At 46.0% G+C, this 20,301-nt stretch overlaps 1 protein-coding gene across 1 annotated transcript in view; it reads left to right on the forward strand.

Annotated features, from left to right (window-relative positions):
* Window positions 1-5,104: 5,104 nt before the first annotated feature.
* Window positions 5,105-20,301, forward strand: part of LAMB2 (laminin subunit beta 2) — a 59,766-nt gene continuing 44,569 nt past the window's right edge. The window contains exons 1-4 of the mRNA XM_081181717.1: window positions 5,105-5,492; window positions 13,996-14,165; window positions 15,314-15,449; window positions 19,614-19,687. Of these exons, the coding sequence (XP_081037843.1) occupies window positions 5,465-5,492; window positions 13,996-14,165; window positions 15,314-15,449; window positions 19,614-19,687 (408 nt within the window). The 5' untranslated portion in view covers window positions 5,105-5,464. The remainder of the gene's footprint in view (window positions 5,493-13,995; window positions 14,166-15,313; window positions 15,450-19,613; window positions 19,688-20,301) is intronic.

Genomic DNA, 20,301 nt, shown 5'->3' on the forward strand with positions numbered 1-20,301 from the left:
TGATATGATCTAGTTTTGGTAAGTAAAATGTGTGTAAAATTACATGGAAATCACCAATGATTGCCAAGTACTAGCAGTTTATTATTATTATTATTATTATTATTATTATTATTATTATTATTAAGCATTACTGGACTTTATCAGAAGGTAAAATTAAAAACTTACTTGGTTTTCCGAAACAGTTCATATGCTTCTTCATCAAACGTAGACTTACCAAGCTAAATGTTGTCCGATCACAGCAATAATAGCAGATTTCCTCACACTCAAAAACATATTTTTAAGATCCCCCTCACTGAAGAAATTTGCAAAAATTTAAGTTTCACCCTCCTAAAATGAAATGCCCTAATGTGGCAGTTCACTTCTGGGTTTCAGAACCCTAAATGCTGGGGGTAGGAGAGAGGTTTGCTCCAGTTCCTATAGAGTCCACAGCCACCGGAACAGACTTCTTCCCTGCCCCAAGCTTTCAGTCTTCTGAAAGTGGAACCCAGAAGCGGATTGCCACATTCTAGGCATATTGATTCACCCAGCTTTAAAAGTGTTCTAAAAACTATTTGAATATATAAAATATTTCAAATAAATAAATAGCATACTCTTTTTGTACAGGTAATGCAGGCAGGGGTGGGTTGTTGTTTTTTGCGAAACCCTATTCCTGTAAGCATGCATCAGAAAAGAGAGGGAGCAGGTGGCGCTGTGGTCTAAGCCACTGAGCCTCTTGGGCTTGCCAATCAGAAGGTCGGTGGATCGAATCCATGCAACGGCCAACCTAGCAGTTTGAAAGCACAGCGATGCAAATAGATAAATAGGTACCACTGTGGTGGGAAAGTAAATGGCGTTTCCATGCGCCAGAAGCGGTTTAGTCATGCTGGACACATGCCCTGGAAACCTGTCTGTGGACAAATGCCGGCTCCCTCGGCCTGAAAGCAAGATGAGCGCCACAACCGCATAGTTGCCTTTGACTGGACTTAACCATCCAGGGGTCCTTTACCTTTACCTTTTACTGCGTTAGAAAAGAGGTGAAGGGAATCCACCCTTTTAATCACCTTTGATTCTCAGTTGGTAAGTGATCGTGAATATGTCCAGAATTTTGGAGGAGATATATATGGTTGTCAGCTCCTGACCTGAAGACGACTCCTGAGTTTTAAAGAGACAATGTACAACTCTACATTTATAGGAGGAGGAGGAGAAGCTCCTATCAAAGGAAAGAGAAATAGCCATGGAGGTCAGAAGGGGATGGAGAACTCAGTGATGACAGCACACATGCTTTGCATGCTAATGACCTCTGTTTGGGTCATTTGCATATCAAGGTAGCGTGGGAACCCTGGAGAACCACTGCCAATCACTATGGACAACATTGAGTTACATCAGTGGTGGGGGAACCTCAGGCCAAGGGGCCTAATGTGGCCCTCCAGACCTTTTTATCTGGCCCTCAGGACCATGCCCCCCTCCCTGTCCCTGCTCCATGTTCTCCTGGAGTGTTTTTGCCTGGCTGGAATGTGTTGTTGAAGGGAGATATTGCCTCTTGCTAACCTGGATTGGAAGATGTCCGAATTATCCAGCCATGCTATTCCTATATGATTCTGAGCATCCTTAGTGTGGCAGTAAATCTTTTGCAGTAGCACCTGAACATTAGCAGATCCAAGCAGATCAGGGCTGTTTCCAGATGGGTGGCTCATGCTAATAAGAAATCACCATCCTTCTGCTGTAAGGTTCAAGCACAATTGCAGTTGGCTTTCTACTCTCCTGGGAATATTGCACTTTTTCTGCACATTCATCCTGTTAAAAAACAAAAAGAGAGAAGAGGGGGAAACCAATAATAATGATAAATACTAAAATACAAATAACGATAGACAACCAACAGATCACATCACTATGTGAATCTGAAATTAAGCATATAAATTAATATAAGCTCTCCAGATGTTCAAATTGATGCCCATGTAAAATACGTTTGAATGTAGCCAGAGTAGTGCCTTTGTGCAATATACGATATGTATTTGCCCTCCCAAGATCAAAGTATCTTAGCCACTGTAAGAGCTTGCAAAATCCACTTGTGTTGTCCATCCTTTCATCTCCTTACTGCAGGAATATAGTCTAAAAGCACATAAACATCTCCAAATATCAAGGACTTCGCCACTGTGATATTGATGTGTCGGCTTCAGGCCAAAAGGAATGTCTCACTGCACAAGCCCACACCATATGCCTCAGAGAGGCATTCTCAGTTTGGCACTTGCAACATCTGTTTGTATGCCTTCCTATACAAACGTTCCAAGCCAGAGGCCAACGCCACATCGTACTGCAGTGAATTCTTTCTCTCACCTGTCCTCCATCTGCTACCAGTTTGGAAGCCTGCCTTAGGCTATGGACAGCAAAGGAAGGCTTGGCTTACAATGCCACCTCCCCTTACCTTATGAAGCTCTGGTCTCCTCCCCCCCCCCCCCCCCCCGTTTAATGAAACCTCCCTTTTTTATTATTCCTGCAGACTTTTTGCCTGACAGGTTGATAATGTTTTTCCTGTATTTGCTGTTTGATGTTACTGTTTTATTGTGATGCTGTGAGTCTAACCATTGTACACCACCTTCATTAAATGGTTACCCTTGAATCTGCCCCTTTCCAAGCATTTCTCCCAGACTTTCCTAAACAGGAAACATACAATTTTGGATGGATTACCTACATTCTCTGATGTGTTCAAATGATGTGCCCTGTGATTGACAACACATGTAGAATTCCAGACATACCCTCCTTGAAAAAAAGGCAGAGCAATGAAATAAATACACACAGCTATTCAAATTAGGGGTCCTGATTTTAAATCGAAAGGCAGATTTAGGTAATTCTGAAATTAGGCCTAACCTGATTGTAAAAATCCCATCCTAAGAAGCAGTTTGGTGGGACTGACTTACTTATTTGAGGTTAGGCTTCCTATGTGCTTAACAGCCATGTGATAGACAGAAAGTCAACAAGTAAAGCTTTCTATTCACTGTATCCTTATGCTGTGGAAAGCTGCACCTGATTAATTTCTGTATGTCATCATGGCAAAGTGATATAATCTATTCCTATTTGAAAATACCTCCACAGGTGAAAGTCTATTTAATTCCTCCATGAACGTTGTTATTAATATGTGTACTGTACACACAAACATGCACTCACACACAAACCATATTGTTTACAGTGGAAATATTTCACAAGAACAAATCTCAGTGCAGCTGCACTATCACTTTCTAGTGATCATTCCTAAAGATAGCCTCACTTTTACGTTAAGTCTCAAAACAATGGCAAGTTAGACTCGCACAAAGACCAACATCTCAAAACAAACAGGAATGCCATATTTTCCAGCTCTTGAAAGCCAGATGATGCTTGTAGCCTGATGTTGAGGCTATCATCATGTCTCTTGCTGACTATCTCCTGAGAGCAGGCAAATTTTTTCCTCATGACTGTTTTAAGAAATGACTCCCACTGTCATTGCAATTACTTCTCCCTCCCTGCAAGAAAATAACACTCTGTTCCGAAGACTAGTTGGCCTGAGACTACAGAACCAAAAAAGAGCCAAACTCCATCCATCAGTCACAGAAGAACCAAGGCCTGCTCTGTTGTACATGTTTGTGTGAGCAGGTTTCCTCGGAGATTAAAAAGATATCAGGCTAATAATAATATGATGGTGATGGTGATGGCAAAAATAGAAAGAAAAACATCAAAAAGAGTGGACATAATTTTACTATTTTTTTTATTTTACAAATGCTTTCCTAGTCTTTTCCTGTGGAAATGTACTAATTATTGTGGGCGAATCTAGCTTTCAGGCAATGTCACATTTGACCTTAAGTGTGGCACTCAACATTCGTTACCTGCTTTATGGAAATTGTAACTTTTTAATATGAAAGAAGCTGTAGCTGTCTTTTTTAAAAAAGCATTTCAATAATTCACGTCTCTTATTTGCTTAAATTTGCAGCTCCGAGCCAAGGGTTTGCGTCACATTCTGATCCGATGTGCATAAAAGCATGCTGTGAAACTTACCAAATGCCAAAAAAATTAACCAGTGTCTAAATTTGAGGTCCCTTTTGGGCTTGAGACCCGGGCCAAATATCTCCCCACTCCATTAATGGGCCCTAACATTAGAAAAAGTGAATAGATGCCTCAGGCAGGAGCTGCCTGGGGTTGGGCAGTGACAACTGAAGCTGCCTTCAGAATATTTTGATTGGAAGGTGGAGTATAAACCTTCAAAAAGAAAAACCAAAAGGATCAATGTGACATAGCGGAGACTTTAGGATTCAGCTACAAATAGCCCAACTCTGTGCCATGTGCGTAGACTTAAAGAAGACAGGCTATTTTTGTGTGTCACTTTTTAAAAGGTTCATAATAGGCAGTTTTGTGTGAATAAAATAAGGCTATGGAATAGTCCATCCTGGCTATCTGGGCTAAGGCAACAATTGTATAAAGAGTTATGTAAATGAGAAATGCCACCATGACTGTGTATACACCATACTCTGAAAGCACACATACATAAATCCTAATAGTTCACCCCACACAGAGCTACAATTCCCAGCGCCCTTAACAAACTACAGTTCCCAGGATTCCATGCGGGGACGTGCTTTAGATGTATGGTATGCCGTCTGCCTCTCAGCAAAGACTGTTGTTATGCGGGAAATAAAACAGTTTTGCCGATCCCTTCTCAAAGCTCAGCAGATCTACTGAAATACACCAAAAACTGCCAACTGAAAAATAAACTGAAATGGGACTAATCTACGGATATTTGGCTTTATAATACATACATATATAATTATGTTGTGCAATATAAAGATAAAGCCAAATACCCGTAAGATTTGCCACATTTGAGAGCGTTTTCCAAGCAAAGTGAGGTTTGCTATAGAGAGAGAACAGGATTGTAAACAAATAAATCTATGCGTGTTAAGGCTTTAATTTTGTTTAATTTGCTGCAAGACCTGGCACTGAATCTCAGCTAAAAATGAACCCCCCCACCTCCTAAATAAACATCGGTCACCTCATTTATTTTTATATTTAAAAGAGAGAAAAGTCCACCCCTTCTGGATGTGCGTATGTGTCTGGCTGCTGGCTTTACGCAGCAGCAGCACCAGATCCCGGCGGAATCCGCCCCGCGCTTTCCCTCTGGCCTTTTCGCTGCTAACTTTTCCCAACTAAGTTTAGCTTTTGGATCAAGCCGAGGAGCGGCACGAGGCGACTTCTTCTTTCTTTTCTTTTTTCCCCCCTAAGGGGAGGACGGGGGCGAGGAGGGTTTTCTCGGGACGGAGGCGCCGGGGCTCGGGTTAGGAAAGGCGCAGAGGCATCCAGCGGGGTGGAAGCGGAGGCGGGAACGGCCTGCATTGGAAAAGGGGTCCTCCCCATCCGGAGCGACCCACAGGCCGCCCACGCCGCCGGGGTCCTCTTCGCCATCCCTTTGGCTTTGCTCCCAATTCAGCAGAAGAAGAGCCGCCCGGTGCGCGGCATCCACGGAGCTGCCATGAGGCTGTGGGGTTTGCTGCTCGCAGGTAAGTCTCCGCCAAGGATCGGGGTCGCGGCACCTGCCTGTCAAAGTCCTGGCAGGATGGCCAGGAAGGAGCGAGGCAGAGAATAGGGAGCCTCATGCTGAAACGAGGGAGAACTTCACTTTTGGAATTGTGTGTGTGTGTGTGTCTACTAGGATAGCGACTTTTAAAACTATTTTTTAATCAACGAGGGCTTGAGGGCTTCTTAAATCTTTTCTAGGGACTGCATCTCAAGACCACTGCCTCCATGCCACCCTTGCCCTTCCCTCAGGACGGCGGCGGGGGGTGCCTTCTTAACAGCCCAAACCAGAGAAATCTCCTTTTCTTCTCACACAAACATCCTGATGGTTGTCCTCAGTGTGGCCACTCATCCTGGTGGGGCACTGCCAGGCTTCTGCTTGGCCTGATGTGCCCTGTTTGAGGGTTGTGGGCACCTCTCTGAGATTCCCCAAAGGACAGGCTTCAAGATGGTATAAATAGCGTCTGGTGGTCTTCTTCGCAGGGCGTATATTCTTAACTCCTACTTTCTACCTGGGGCATACGGTGGTCTAGATTATATTGGCTGAAGTGGGTGTGGATGGGTGGGTGCTGATATTGGGGTCCTATCTGCCCCATTCTAGAATGCCTCACTACTTGAGGGTTGCCAGCAACTGCCGCGTTCCCCCAACAACAAGATGCTATGGTGGAGAAAGCTGCACCTGTTGATTTGCCATTTACCTGCCCTACCTCCGCTTCTCTCAGACAAGCGGCCCAATCCTATGCAAGTCTGCACGGAATAAACTTTCAGAGGTTGCGGAGGAGCCCCCTGTGAGCGGAAGCTGCATAGGATCGCACCTTAGATGTGTCTCATACGGAGGCTAAGGATGTGGGTGATGCCTGGATGGTCCGTCTGCTGCCAGCGGACACCTGTTTTTGCCTCGTTCACAAGATCACACCGACATACTCTTGTGTTAAGTAATCGGAAGTCAGTGCCTTCCATCTGCACGCTCGACAATTGCTTACGCTGGTTGAAACCTCCACTTTGCCAACAGATATGTAATGGGAAAGAACCCATCCCGGTTCCGGGTGTGCAACCACAAGCATTTATTTGAACGACACCAAGGAGTCTCTAATCTGTGTCAAGTGTTCCTGAGTGCGTACCCTGAGAGCTGATGTAACAAGTTAAACATTTGTAGAGCAAGGAGCCTAGGCTTTGGCTGAAACCAACCATATGGGGTCGTGGCAATAAGCAAAGACAAAATTAGAAGGAGAGTAAAAATGTGTGTGTGTAAGTGAATAATGTCTGTGTGTGTGCATGGAAGAGAGATGCCTCTATATTTGGCTTTGGTGAAATGTTTCAGCCTCTGAGAAGTTGCTTTGTCTCCCTTCCCCTTGGTTCTTGTACTGGGGCTTATCAGCAGTAGGCTGATAATTTAATTCTGGGTTAAGTGGTTTGAGATCATTATTATTGCCCCTCAGGTCAGTTTTCACCAGCCTGGTGCCCCCTGGATGTTTTGGGTGACAGTGCTGGCTGGGGAGGGGGTCATAGGGACATTGTCAAAAACATCTGGAGGGCACCGGGTTGGCGAAAGCTGCCCTCGATTCATTCTTACCATCACTAACTCCCATTTCACTTGGGAGTAGCTGTGTATTGAAAGAATAGCAGGGAGGGAAACCCACCTTTGCCTCCGAGATGTTGAGGTGGAGCTGTAGGTGTCCATTCTCAGGGCTACTTTGATGCTTGGCACACTGCCGTCGCCTCACCATTTTAGCAACTAGGATGGCTAAAGACTATATATAAGCGATGGCTCTTCCTGCCCTTTCAGGGTGTGCGTAATGAGTTGGGTTGGGATCCTAAACCGTGCTTGCAAACACGAATTAGCCCGCTATTCCAGTTTGTTCAACTTAAAACAGTGCGATAGACAGTGTATATGTGGGGTAAGGAATTTTAAACATGCATCTTCGGTGGCAGCTTTGCAACCACCCCACCTGCTTCATTTTGTCTCTCCATGCCCCTTCCCTGCCTCCAGAGTAGGGTGGGTGCCTGGTCTGCGTACTCCCACCCTCCATTCCCACCCAACCTTGGGTTGGGGGAAGCTGCACACCCAGCCCCACCAGCTGAAGTCTTTGTCCCTGGCTCCCTTTGAAGCTCTGGCTCCAGGGGATTTGAGGCTCAGAGAGCTGGCATGGAGCCTGGGAGCAGCCTTGCAATGTGAGAAGGTTGGGGGGGGGTGCTAACAGGAAGGACCCACACTTGCCCCACCTCAGCAGCTGTAGAAGGAGTACGAGTGCCGCAGTGTTGGGAATGTGCTGGCAAAGGAAGGAATGGTCCTTGAAGTTTTCTTCATCTCCCCCCATCCCATGTTTCCCCTTGCCAGTTTGCAGTGAAGTGGAGGGGCAAGGTTTGTGTACAAAGACCGCTTGGCATCCAGCGGGACCCAAACTTATCCGAGCTGTGATCTCCACTTGGTGCTGTGCCACCGCCTCCCTCTTTTTAGCAGGCTCTCCGATGGACGTGGGCTCTTATAAAGCCATCGTTTCACGGCTTTCGGCCCCCAGCCCCCACGTTCCTTGGCACGGGGCCAAGCTGGCCGGACAACAGAGCCAATCCCTGCCACGGTTATTTCTGGCAGGGCTGCGGCTTCCGCTCCCAGGCCCCATGTAGTTGCTGAGGGCAGAGGAGGCGAGCAGAGGCATTTCACGTGCCCCCCCCAGCCCCACCCTTACAGGGTGAGCAGCAGAAACAGGTGGAAGCGTCTGGTGGCGGATGCCTAGCTGCATGTGAAAGGAGATGCCTAGGAACCTCCATCTCTAGCGCTGCAGTTATCTATCTGCACTTGGCTGAGATTGTTGCACTGCCAAGTCTTGGGTGTGTGGCCAGATCAAAATGGCAAAAAGACCCATCGTAATGGGGGTGCCCCTTTAATCTGAATAGGCTTAGGCAACCTTCATTGGCTCCCAGTACGTTTCCAAGCACAATTCAAAGTGTTGGTGCTGACCTTTAAAGCCCTAAATGGCCTCGGTCCAGTATACCTGAAGGAGCGTCTCCACCCCCATCATCCAGCCAGGATACTGAGGTCCAGCGCCAAGGGACCTCTCGCTGCGAGATGTGAGGTTACAGGGAAGCAGGCAGAGGGCCTTCTCGGTAGTGGCGCCTGCCCTGTGGAACGCCCTCCCACCAGATGTCAAGGCAATAAACAACTATTTTACTTTTAAAAGACAACTGTTTAGGGAAGTTTTTAATATCTGATGCTGTATTGTTTTGTATTGATGGAAGGCGCCCAGAGTGACTGGGGAAACCCAGCCGGATGGGCGAGGTATAAATAATAAATTATTATTAATTATTATTTATGGTGAACTGACTAGATAGGTTGCTGCTATCCCTGCTTTCTCAAGGAGGAATGGAGCAATAGAGAGAGTAGGATCCGAACCCAGACTTTAACAACTCTGGTTGATTACTGAAATATACTCGGAGTCGTGTAGTGATTTCATGCTCTTTATTGCAGCTCGTAGAACAGAAGTTGAATTTCCCCCCCAAACCTCAGGTTTTATATACATTATTTACACAATGGGTCCTGTCTGATTGGCTGGTTCTGCTTCCCTCCTGGAGCCTGATTGGGCTGCTCCTATAGGCCAATCAGTTGTTGCATTCTAGGATCCTACCTGCCTATTGTTCTAGGATCCAAGCTTAGTACATAACAATTACCATTTTGTTTCATTTATTCTCCCCCTTCCTATGAATGTTTTCTGTGGGGCTCGAGTGGTTTGCCATCCAGTGCAGTGATTTGGTCCGCATATCTGCAGCATCACCAATTATCTCGACAGAAGTGGTACTTCTAGCACAGTCCCTGGAGGTTTGGATCACACTGACCTTCCCCTCCCCTCATATGATTAAAAGCACTTTGGTAACTCTGAAGAACTGGCATTCGTCTGTCTCCCAAATGCCATAGATATCCACCTATCCTTTTATTCAGGGCTCAGCCGCACTTCCATAGCTGCCAGGTTTTCTAGGCTTTCCAGGTCTGTGTTTGAGTAGTTTCTAATTTTTGCCCTGAGAAAGCCTGCATTTTACTTGCTGTATCGGAGCAAACAGCAACTTGGTTTTCTGCGGATATTGCCATTTGCTCTGATTCAACAGTAAAATGTGGATTTTCCTGGGGAAAGTGCCAGGACAAAAAAACAAAACTGTGCTCAGACGCAGACGTAGAAATCCCAGACCTGTGCCTAGAGAGCATGGAGCAAATGTGTTATGTACTGAGTTCAATAGGATCCAAACTGCAGCAGGCTGATTGGTCCTAGAACAATAGGATCCAAAAGGCAGCAGTCTGACTGGTCCTAGAACAATAGGATTCAGAATGCAGCAGAGTATATTTCAAAATGTTAAGTGTGGATGAGCCGTAAGTGTGACACGAGAGCTCTGCAAATAGGAATAGCTTTCAAAAGATTTAATAGTAGCCATCTGGACTGGGTGGCTTCCATTGGAATAATGGGAGCTGGTAGCGCCCATTTGCCCCACTAGGCAAAATAAAGAGGTACAGTGGTACCTCGGGTTACATACGCTTCAGGTTACATACGCTTCAGGTTACAGACTCCACTAACCCAGAAATAGTGCTCCAGGTTAAGAACTTTGCGTCAGGATGAGAACAGAAATTGTGCTCCAGCGGCGCGGCAGCAGCAGGAGGCCCCATTAGCTAAAGTGGTGCTTCAAGTTAAGAACAGTTTCAGGTTAAGTATGGACCTCCGGAACGAATTAAGTACTTAACCCGAGATACCACTGTACTGGTATGCTTATATGATTTCCACATCAAGAGGGGGCAGCAATGCGAAAAAGCCGCTATACAGTGGTATCTTGGTTCTCAAACTTAATCCGTTCCGGAAGTCCGTTCCAAAACCAAAGCGTTCCAAAACCAAGGCATGCTTTCCCATAGAAAGTAATGCAAAATGGATTGATCCGTTCCAGGCTTTTAAAAACAACCCCTAAAACAGCAATTTAGCAATTGAGAGCCAGTGTGGTGTAGTGGTTAAGAGCGGTAGTCACGTAATCTGGGAAACCGGGTTCGCGTCCCCGCTCCTCCACATGCAGCTGCTGGGTGACCTTGGGCCAGTCACACTTCTGTGAAGTCTCTCAGCCCCACTCACCTCACAGAGTGTTTGTTGTGGGGGAGGAAGGGAAAGGAGAATGTTAGCCGCTTTGAGACTCCTGAAGGGGAGTGAAAGGCGGGATATCAAATCCAAACTCTTCTTCTTCTTCTTCTTCATGAATTTTACTATCTAACGAGACCATTGATCCATAAAATGATAGCAATAATCAATGTACTGCAGTCACACAATCAATCCATCAGTAGCTGAACTGGGTTCCACACAGTCACAAAAACAAAACAAAAAGAGCTGCAAAAACAGACAGACCTCAGCGTAACACTCAAAACGGAAGCGAGGCACTCAAATTAGAAGCATTGCACTCAAAACGGAGCACGTTCGGCTTCCAAAAAAAGTTCGCAAACCGGAACACTTACTTCCGGGTTTGCAGTGTTTGGGTATCTAGTTGTTTGAGTACCAAGGCGTTTGAGAACCAAGGTACCACTGTAATTCAGGATGCTTACAGACTGCTGCTGTTTTCGGGTGGAATTCAATCACATATCGGCAATTTCAGGTTGCACCATTATGTTTGACTGGGAGGTCTTCTTGTGAAAAAAACCCAATTTCCCCAAAGGCTTAGATTTTTTGTGATCAGGAAAGTGGCTGGGGGATGCGTTGGGAAGTGTCTGACCTCCCCATGAACAAATCAGAATGAATGCTCAATAAGTAGCTGGTGTCTTTCTAATCTCCCTGCAAACAGATCAAGACGACTGCCCAGTAAACAGGTCATCTGGAAGCAACCTTGCTGTGTTGACTCATAAACCGAAGAACAAAAATAATATTTTGGTGCCAAAGAAACCCAGATTCTCTGTTCAAAACAAAGGATGCTGCGAAGCAACAGTATAACAGAGCTGGTTAAATCTGAACGAATTCTTGAGCTTTGCCTCAGGCTAAAGAGTGCAAGTTGTCCCTTTCCCTTCTCTGAATGTAAAGGTTTGTTTTGGGGTGGAAAAGTAAATAGTGACAGTAGGGTAAGTGGCGGTGCCTGTGAAGGGGTGTGCATGAAGGGGCTTGACTGGAGGCCAAGTGAAATGAGCAAGAGCCCTGGAATCCACAAGAGTTCGGTGTATTTGCCAATCACTGCCTTTATATTGTCAAGAAAAAGAAAATAAGACGGTCAAAGCAGCAGATCAGATGGGAACACCCGTAAACTGCTCTTAACAGGAAAACCTTTATTGTCAAAAAAATCACCTCAAATGGAGTAAATCGGATATAGTTTTGCATAAACTGTATCCTCAGGAATCTGGAGGGTGGGGGAAAAATCCAGTTCTTAATCAGAGTGCCTTGATGACATCGTTTCATTAAATTTGGGCATTATCCAGCTAAATTAAGCTCTTGGGAGCGCTCCTGATTTAAGTGGCGGTGCTGTGGGCTTATTTCTGAGTAGATATGCATAAGGTAAAGGTAAAGGGACCCCTGACCATTAGGTCCAGTCGTGGACGACTCTGGGGTTGCAGTGCTCATCTCGCTTTATTGGCTGAGCGAGCCGGCGTACAGCTTCCGGGTCATGTGACCAGCATGACTAAGCCGCTTCTGGCAAACCAGAGCAGCGCACGGAAACGCCGTTTACATTCCCGCTGGAGTGGTACCTATTTATCTACTTGCACTTTGACGTGCTTTTGAACTGCTAGGTTGGCAGGAGCAGGGACCGAGCAATGGGAGCTCACCCCGTCGTGGGGATTCGAACCGCCAACCTTCTGATCAGCAAGTCCTAGGCTCTGTGGTGTAACCCACGCGCCACCTGTGTCCCTAGATATGCATAAGACTGGGCTGTAAATCTCTCTCCCTGAAATTAGTGGGACTTTTAAAGTGCTCACCAGTGAGTAGACTGTGCCTTTTGATTCCAATTTGTCTGCTTGCTTTCAAAGGTACCTCATGATAGCTAAAACCTTGGTTTTTAAAATGGACGAAAGCTGAGATTGTCTATAATCTACATTTTATGTCCTCTCCTTATTAGCGCCATCTTTCTCTCTGTTATGACCTCAGATGCTGAAGTTATATCTTTCTAATATTTGGAAGTCCTATCATAATCCTCTGGACTGTGGAGTTCCATTGTCTTGCCTTTTTATGGATGCCAAATCTTCCGCCACCCAACCGCTGACAGCAGTCTAGCTAGTGGGTCCGATTTGCACTTGAACTCCAGTTAACACATAAGTACCATCCCTCTACATGCCAAGCTGAAGGAACTCTTCCAGAGAACTTTTTAAAATTCAGTATTCATCCAGATTTGCTTGTGCAAACTTTACATTATGGTTGGACTATGCCTGGTCTTTATTGAGCATTCATTTTGATTTGTTTACAAGGTGGTTATATCACAAGGGACATTCTCCCAGAGGTCGCCAACGTGGTGCTCTGCAGATGTTCCCGGACTCCAACTCCCATCAGCCCCAGCTATCATGATCAGTGGTCAGGGATCATGGGAGTTGTAGTCTAACAACACCTGTATGTCACCCTGTTGGCTACCCTTGGTTTATGGGCTGTTTGCATGTCTTTCAGTTAATCCTTTAGTCACCCCACAATTACTGAGACAGCTCCTCTCCACTTTCCAAACCACAAAAAGTCAGGTTTGTTTATTTCTTTAAAGGGCATAGCCGTCAACTTTTCCCTTTTCTTGCGAGGAATCCTATTCGGAATAAGGGAATTTCCCTTTAAAAAAAGGGAAACGTTGACAGCTATGTTAAAGGGGTGGATTTCTTGTACAGTGGTACTTCGGGTTAAGAACTTCATTCGTTCTGGAGGTCCGTTCTTAACCTGAAACTGTTCTTAACCTGAGGTACCACTTTGGCTAATGGGGCTTCCTGCTGCTGCTGCACCGCCGGAGCACGATTTCTGTTCTCATTCTGAAGCAAAGTTCTTAACCCGAGGTACTATTTCTGGGTTAGCGGAGTCTGTAACCTGAGGCACCTGTAACCTGAGGTACCACTGTACTAGGATGTTGGAGTACTTTTACCTATTTAAAGTTTCAGTATGTGCTGGGATCCCCCCCTGACAGTCTGGAATCAGTCAAAAACTCCTCATATCTATTACATTTAACCATTTAAAAGCATACAGTGGTACCTCGGGTTACATATGCTTCAGGTTACATATGCTTCAGGTTACAGACTCCGCTAACCCAGAAATAGTACCTCAGGTTAAGAACTTTGCTTCAGGATGAGAACAGAAATTGCGTGGCTGCGGCGGCAGCGGGAGGCCCCATTAGCTAAAGTGGTGATGCAGGTTAAGAACAGTTTCAGGTTAAGAATGGACCTCCGGAACGAATTAAGTACTTAACCCGAGGTACCACTGTAATTGCATCCGTCACCTGTAAGATGAGCTGAACCTCATGGACCCAGCCACAGCGTCCCTTCTTGTGTACTCTCTGCTCCTCTCTCTGCCTTCCCTGTCTCCACAGTGCTGGGGGGAGCTCTCTGCCAGGAGCCTGAGCCCCCCCATGGCTGTTCCCAAGGCAGCTGCTACCCAAACACGGGAGATCTGCTGGTAGGACGGGCTGACCGCCTCTTTGCCACCTCCACCTGCGGCCTGCGGCGTCCCCAGCCCTACTGCATTGTCAGCCATTTGCAGGTGAGTGTTGCCGAGCGAAGGTCGGTGGGCAAATTATTTCTTTAAAGGACCTCTATTCTGAGCCTGAGAGACTCGATAAGGGAAAAGCAAACACTAGAAAACTGAGCACCGACCAAACTGGCAACCGATGCTTACTTCAGCACTGCTAACAGGACAGCATCCTCTGCTCTACCTGGAAGCAGCAGTCGAAATAAAATAAAATAAAAAATTGTCCAGTAGCACCTTAGAGACCAACTAAGTTTGTTCTGGGTATAAGATTTCGTGTGCATGCTTAGGGAGCACAGACCAGGTCTGCTTCTTGCTACTCTTGGGAAAACTGCAGACAGGAAGACCCCAATTCAACCTTGGGCTGGCCACACCTTCTCTCAGCCTAACTCCTTGCAGGAGGCAGGAATAAGGGAGAAACATGTATGCCACTCTTGAGTTCCTCACAGAAAAGCCTGGGTGTGGTTTTTTTAAATAATAATAATAATAATGTTATTTACTATTTTTATTTATACCCTGCCCTTCCCGGTTCAAAAACTGGGCTCAGGGCGGCTAACAACAAATTTAAAACACTTAATTATAAAAGCAGCATAAAATACGGTATAAAAACATGAATAACAATAAAATTCAAAAATCAGTTAGATAATCCCCAGGGCTAGCTGGCTGAATTGTAAAATAAATAACTAAAAACAAATAACAAAGAGGGTAGGGCCTGACCCAATGGACTTAAATGACAAGAAAGGGAGTTTTAACTGCACATTAGGAAGAACTTGTTGACAGCGTGAACTGTTTGAGAGTGGAACAAGGCTCACTTGGGAACTGCTGGACTCTCCTTTAAGAGGTTATTGAGCAGAGTGTAGACGGCTCTTGAATCAGGTATGCTAAAACAGCAGATCTGGTGGTTGGACTAGATGACTTTGGAGGTCGCTTCCTGCTCTTAGATTCTATGGAAGTTTGCGTGCGCACACAAACACACAGGTCATTGGCACCCTGTATCACTAGCTTCTGAGATTTCACCTGGCTCTGCTCAAGGAGAGAGAGAGAGAGAGAGAGGAAAGTTTAGTTTCTTTGGATGCTGTTTTCTGTACCAAACCCCTCCTTCGCCTGAGGAGTGTGCTCATGTGGCGCATGCGTAGCTCAGCATATGGGTGTCTCTCTTGCAGGATGAGAAAAAGTGCTTCGTGTGCGACTCACGCCGGCCCTATCAGGCCTTGTCCAATCCTAACAGCCACCGCATTGAGAACGTGATCACTGCCTTTGCTCTCAACCGCAGGAAGGCCTGGTGGCAGTCGGAGAATGGTAAGGAGCGGGGGTTTCATCACATGATTCGATTTTTGTGCAGCGTGTGTTTACTTGCATACGTGTATATATTTTTTGCTTACTTGTATAGCAGGTTCTTTCAGCTACTTTTAAAAACCTTTTCGACTTGAGCCACGAGAGCTAAAAACTTGGGCTTGGGTCCAAAGGTTCTCTTCCTCCACCAGAAAGCATCTTCCTCTGTCGGAAGAAGGGCACCTCTGAGTCCCACAATTTTTCGGAAATGAGACATTTGATTCTTGACTTCACGCGCTGGACTCCACCATGTTAGAAATAGAAGTCCACAGTTTTGGCTGTGAGGATGTTTCCTCTTCCTCTTTCTACATTTGCCCGAGGTCTAGCACCGAGGGCCTTATGGTGGTTCCCTCACTGCGAGAAGCAAAGCTACAGGGAACCAGGCAGAGGGCCTTCTTGGTAGTGGCGCCTGCCCTGTGGAACGCCCTCCCACCAGATGTCAAAGAGATAAACAACCACCTGACATTTAGAAGACATCTGAAGGCAGCCCTGTTCAGGGAAGTTTTGAATGTGTGACATTTTAATGTATCTTTAATCTTTGTTGGAAGCCGCCCAGAGTGGCTGGGGAAACCCAGCCAGATGGGCGGGGTACAAATAATAAATTATTATTATTATTATTATTATTATTATTATTATTATTATTATTATTATTATTATTATTATCATCATCATCATCATCACCGTTTCTCATCAAGTCTGCACACCCCACCCTATATGGTACATGCCAGGGACATTAAATACCACGTTACATCAGGCAATCCTTCTTTGGAGGGAAGTTTGTGCATGTGTGTGTGTGTGTGTGTGTGTGTGTGTGTGTCCTTTCCTGCTCTCGGGGTTGTGTGTTGCCCTGTGACAAGTCTTGTCGCCTCACAGCTGGGTGAACTCGCTGTGCCCCGGTTACGTGAGCCTGCAGAGAGTGCTCTTTGTCTGGGACATGGCACGGCTGAGAGAGTGTCCCCAGAGCCCTGTTCCTTTCCTTTCTCTCCTACGCAGAGGAAATGCTGAATCATACCCAACAGAGTCCCTTCTTTCCTGGACCTGGGCCAGGCGGGGGCGGGAGACAACAGAGGAGGGGCCTGCTACTTGCAGGAACACAGTGCTGCTGCCAGTTGTGGGAGCCTTGGCTCTATCTAGCAGCCCATCCTTTTCCGTCCTGGGTCATCCCCATGGCACTTACACTGCTAGGGACCCCCTCCCTAAAATCCGGTACCACCTGCACAAGAATTTTCTGCATTAATCTAGAACAGTCTTCAGCAACCTGCTGCTCTCCAGACGTTGTTTCGTCTGCAACCACCAACAGCCCCAAACCAGCGATATATATACTTTTTGGCGTGAAGTTGTCATCCATATTTTGCATTGGCAAAATCCTTGATATTTGCAGATATTAAGTATAGGCACTCATCCACTCTTCCACTTGCCCCAGGTCTGGAAAGCATGAATCCAAGCAGATTTGCCTTTGTCCCCACTGCTCTTTAGTGCTAAATCGGAACAAATGGCAGTCCACAAAAAAACCTGATTGCTGTTTGTCCCGATTCAGCGCTAAACTGTGGGTTTCCCCGGGGGAAATCGGCAGGCTGAATGGAGGTTTGGGTGAGCCACACATCTCTTAGTGTAAGTCTCTGAGCTTGCAGTGGGCTTGCAAATGCTGTTACCCTGCTGTGAATCTTCACGCTGCAGAAATATTATTTAAAAGTGCATTAACTGTATCACTGTTAGTACAAGGATTCACAGCAGGACAACAGAAGCGGATTTTGAGATCCCTTTGCGAGCAATCCATTCGTGCCTGGAAGGATAAATAACCACCATCTATTATGGGACGGTCTGAGGACCTCACTGCCCTGGTTACATTTGAACACACTTTTACATAGACATCAATTTCTTGTGGAAACCTATTTGGAGGGCTTATATCAATGTTTATGTTTAGCTTAAGATGGGTCTATTGATGGTTGTTTCACCCTCGGTGTGAGCTCATGGTAGTACTGTTATTATTAATAATAACAACAGTAATATTCATATATTACTTTTTCTTTGTTTTATGTATCGTAACTATTTCCCCCCTTTGTTAGATTTGCAAATAAAAGAATTAATCAATCAATCTTGAGTAGGGTGCAGAGTGGGCCTGGGAGAGGGGGTGCGGTCTGGGGAGAGGCCTGGAAGGCCACATTTTGGCCCTGGGCCTGAAGTTCCCGACCCCTGCTCTGTATCATTGTGGGCAATTAAAACAGAGGTTCCCAGAGCTGAGTCCTATTGGACTGGCGAGGCCTGAAGCTGCTACATACAGTGGTACCTCGGGTTACATACGCTTCAGTTTACAGACTCTGCTAACCCAGAAATAGTACCTCGGGTGAAGAACTTTGCTTCAGGATATTAACTGGGAAAATTAGATATACAGTACCAAAGACCAAAAGTTCATCGAGGACTGGGGAAAATTTGTGGGTTATCTGGAAAACACATGTGGTGTAAATACAACGCTAGTGGGATTTCAAGAGGCACTGTAAAAAATAAATAAGTATTGTTTATTAGAAATAATGAGAGCAGGGCGGAACAATGGCAATACGAAAGAAGGGAATGTGTACTAAAGTTATAATTATGGATGATTGTCAGAGACGCTGAAGGACAAAACAGTTATAGTTTGTTGTACTTTGGATAAAATGTATAACTGGATGAAAATCAATAAAAAATTTATTCGGGAGATTAAAAAAAAAAGAACTTTGCTTCAGGATAAGAACAGAAATCACGCTCCGGAGGGGCAGCGGCAGTAGGAGGCCCCATAGCTAAAGTGGTGCTTCAGGTTAAGAACAGTTTCAGGTTAAGAACGGACCTCTGGAACGAATTAAGTACTTAACCCGAGGTACCACTGTACTTACACTAGGCCTAACAGGGTGTTGGCTGGACTTGTTGGTTTTCCCTCCTTTTCCTACATGAGCCAAGCTTGCTCCCTGGAAATGCACCCAACACATTCTGCGTAGCAAGATCAGCAGCGGTGAGTTAACGGATCTTCCCGCTGAGAAACAAGCCCCTGAGAAGCTTCTGAGAAACTCCTGAGCACGGTTTGAAAACTGCTTCCTTGTAGAATGGAGTTTTGCTGAGGACTCTAGCACCGACCCCTCTCCCTATGTGTCTGTCTCTCCATTTTGTTTTATTTTTACAAAATTTTATTAATTTTTTCCAATTATTTTTAACCATATCGCATGTAATTAACTAAAAAAAAAGAGGAAAAAGACAGATACAAGATTCCCTTGTACCCTTAGACCTCCCTCCACTTTTCCATGGTTTCCATATTTAACATTTCTTGCTGCATATTTTATCTCATTTTACATGATAAAGCTATTTTTAGCCATGTCACCCCTTGCTTTTCCCTGTAAGACCAATTGCAGTCATCAACAGGTTTACAACACCTGTCAGCCAATCACCCATTCCCACCACCCTTCTGAGTAATACCCCTCCCCACCCTCTCACTATATATTAGGGTCTGGTGACTTCTGTTCCAGTGTATCTGAAGAAGTGTGCATGCACACGAAAGCTCATACCAAGAACAAGCTTAGTTGGTCTCTAAGGTGCTACTGGAAGGATTTTTTTTTATTTTGCATATTTTATATCCTCCATTCCACTTAACGTCCATATCCTAAGTCTCTGTTATCTTAAAAAGGTAAAGGTAAAGGGACCCCTGACCCTTAGGTCCAGTTGCGGACGACTATGGGGTTGCGGCGCTCATCTCGCTTTATGGGCCGAGGGAGACCGGTGTACAGCTTCCGGGTCATGTGGCCAGCATGACTAACTGCTTCTGGTGAACCAGAGCAGCACACGGAAATGCTGTTTACCTTTCCGCTGGAGTGGTACCTATTTATCTACTTGCACTTTGACGTGCTTTCAAACTGCTAGTTTGGCAGGAGCAGAGACCGAGCAACGGGAGCTTACCCCAGGGATTCAAACTGCGACCTTCTGATAGGCAAGTCCTAGGCTCTGTGGTTTAACCCACAGCGCCTCCCAATTTCCCCAATAAGCAATACCATAGACCAAAATGTGGGCTTTGCAAACCAGCTGCAAGCCACCCACGTCCCTATCTCTGTTATCTTACAAGTGTCATTTAAGTCCTCAGCTGTTTACAGGGGTCTGTGTCTGTCTCTCCAGGTGTGGAGCAGGTGAGCATCCGCCTGGACCTGGAGGCCGAATTCCACTTCACTCACCTCATCATGACTTTCAAGGTACATCCCAGTTGGGAACAGGTGGGCTTCTTCTCCAGTGATAGGGATCCACGCTTCCTCAAGGACATCAGAAGAACCTTGTTGGGTCGGACCAAAGGACCGTCAAGTCCAGCATTGCGTTCTCGCGGGGATGCCGATGAGAAGCCCGCTAGCGGGACATGAGAGCAGTAACGCTCTCTTGCCCATGATCCTCAGCAACCGTAATAGTGCCCCTAATAATGCAGCCATTGTAAGGGGTCAGCATCCTGAACATTAGCCACCATCCCCCACGAAGCATGAGATCCTTGGGATGCACGAGTGACTGTCTGTTTGCGTGTCAAGACCCCGCAGCCACCCCCTTGTTGGGAAATAACACACACAAGGACACGGATATTAGGTTTATGTTATTGGGCGAATTTGGCCACAACTTTATTGAATTACAGAATGTGAGCGGTGTTGGCTTAGGCATTGATTGGACCTGACTATATCTGACTCCTGTCTGATGCGCAGGAAGTCCGGTAAGGGTAAACCACCGGATGGAGGAGCCCTGTTGATGCAAACCAACTCAAGCTCCCCCTGGTGTCCCCATTGGGGTCGTGTAATGGCCCTAGCCCCCGACCCGGGCTTCGGACAAG

The sequence above is a fragment of the Podarcis bocagei genome (genome assembly GCF_964188305.1).
Source record: "Podarcis bocagei genome assembly, chromosome: 2".
In the NCBI taxonomy this organism is placed as follows: domain Eukaryota; kingdom Metazoa; phylum Chordata; class Lepidosauria; order Squamata; family Lacertidae; genus Podarcis; species Podarcis bocagei.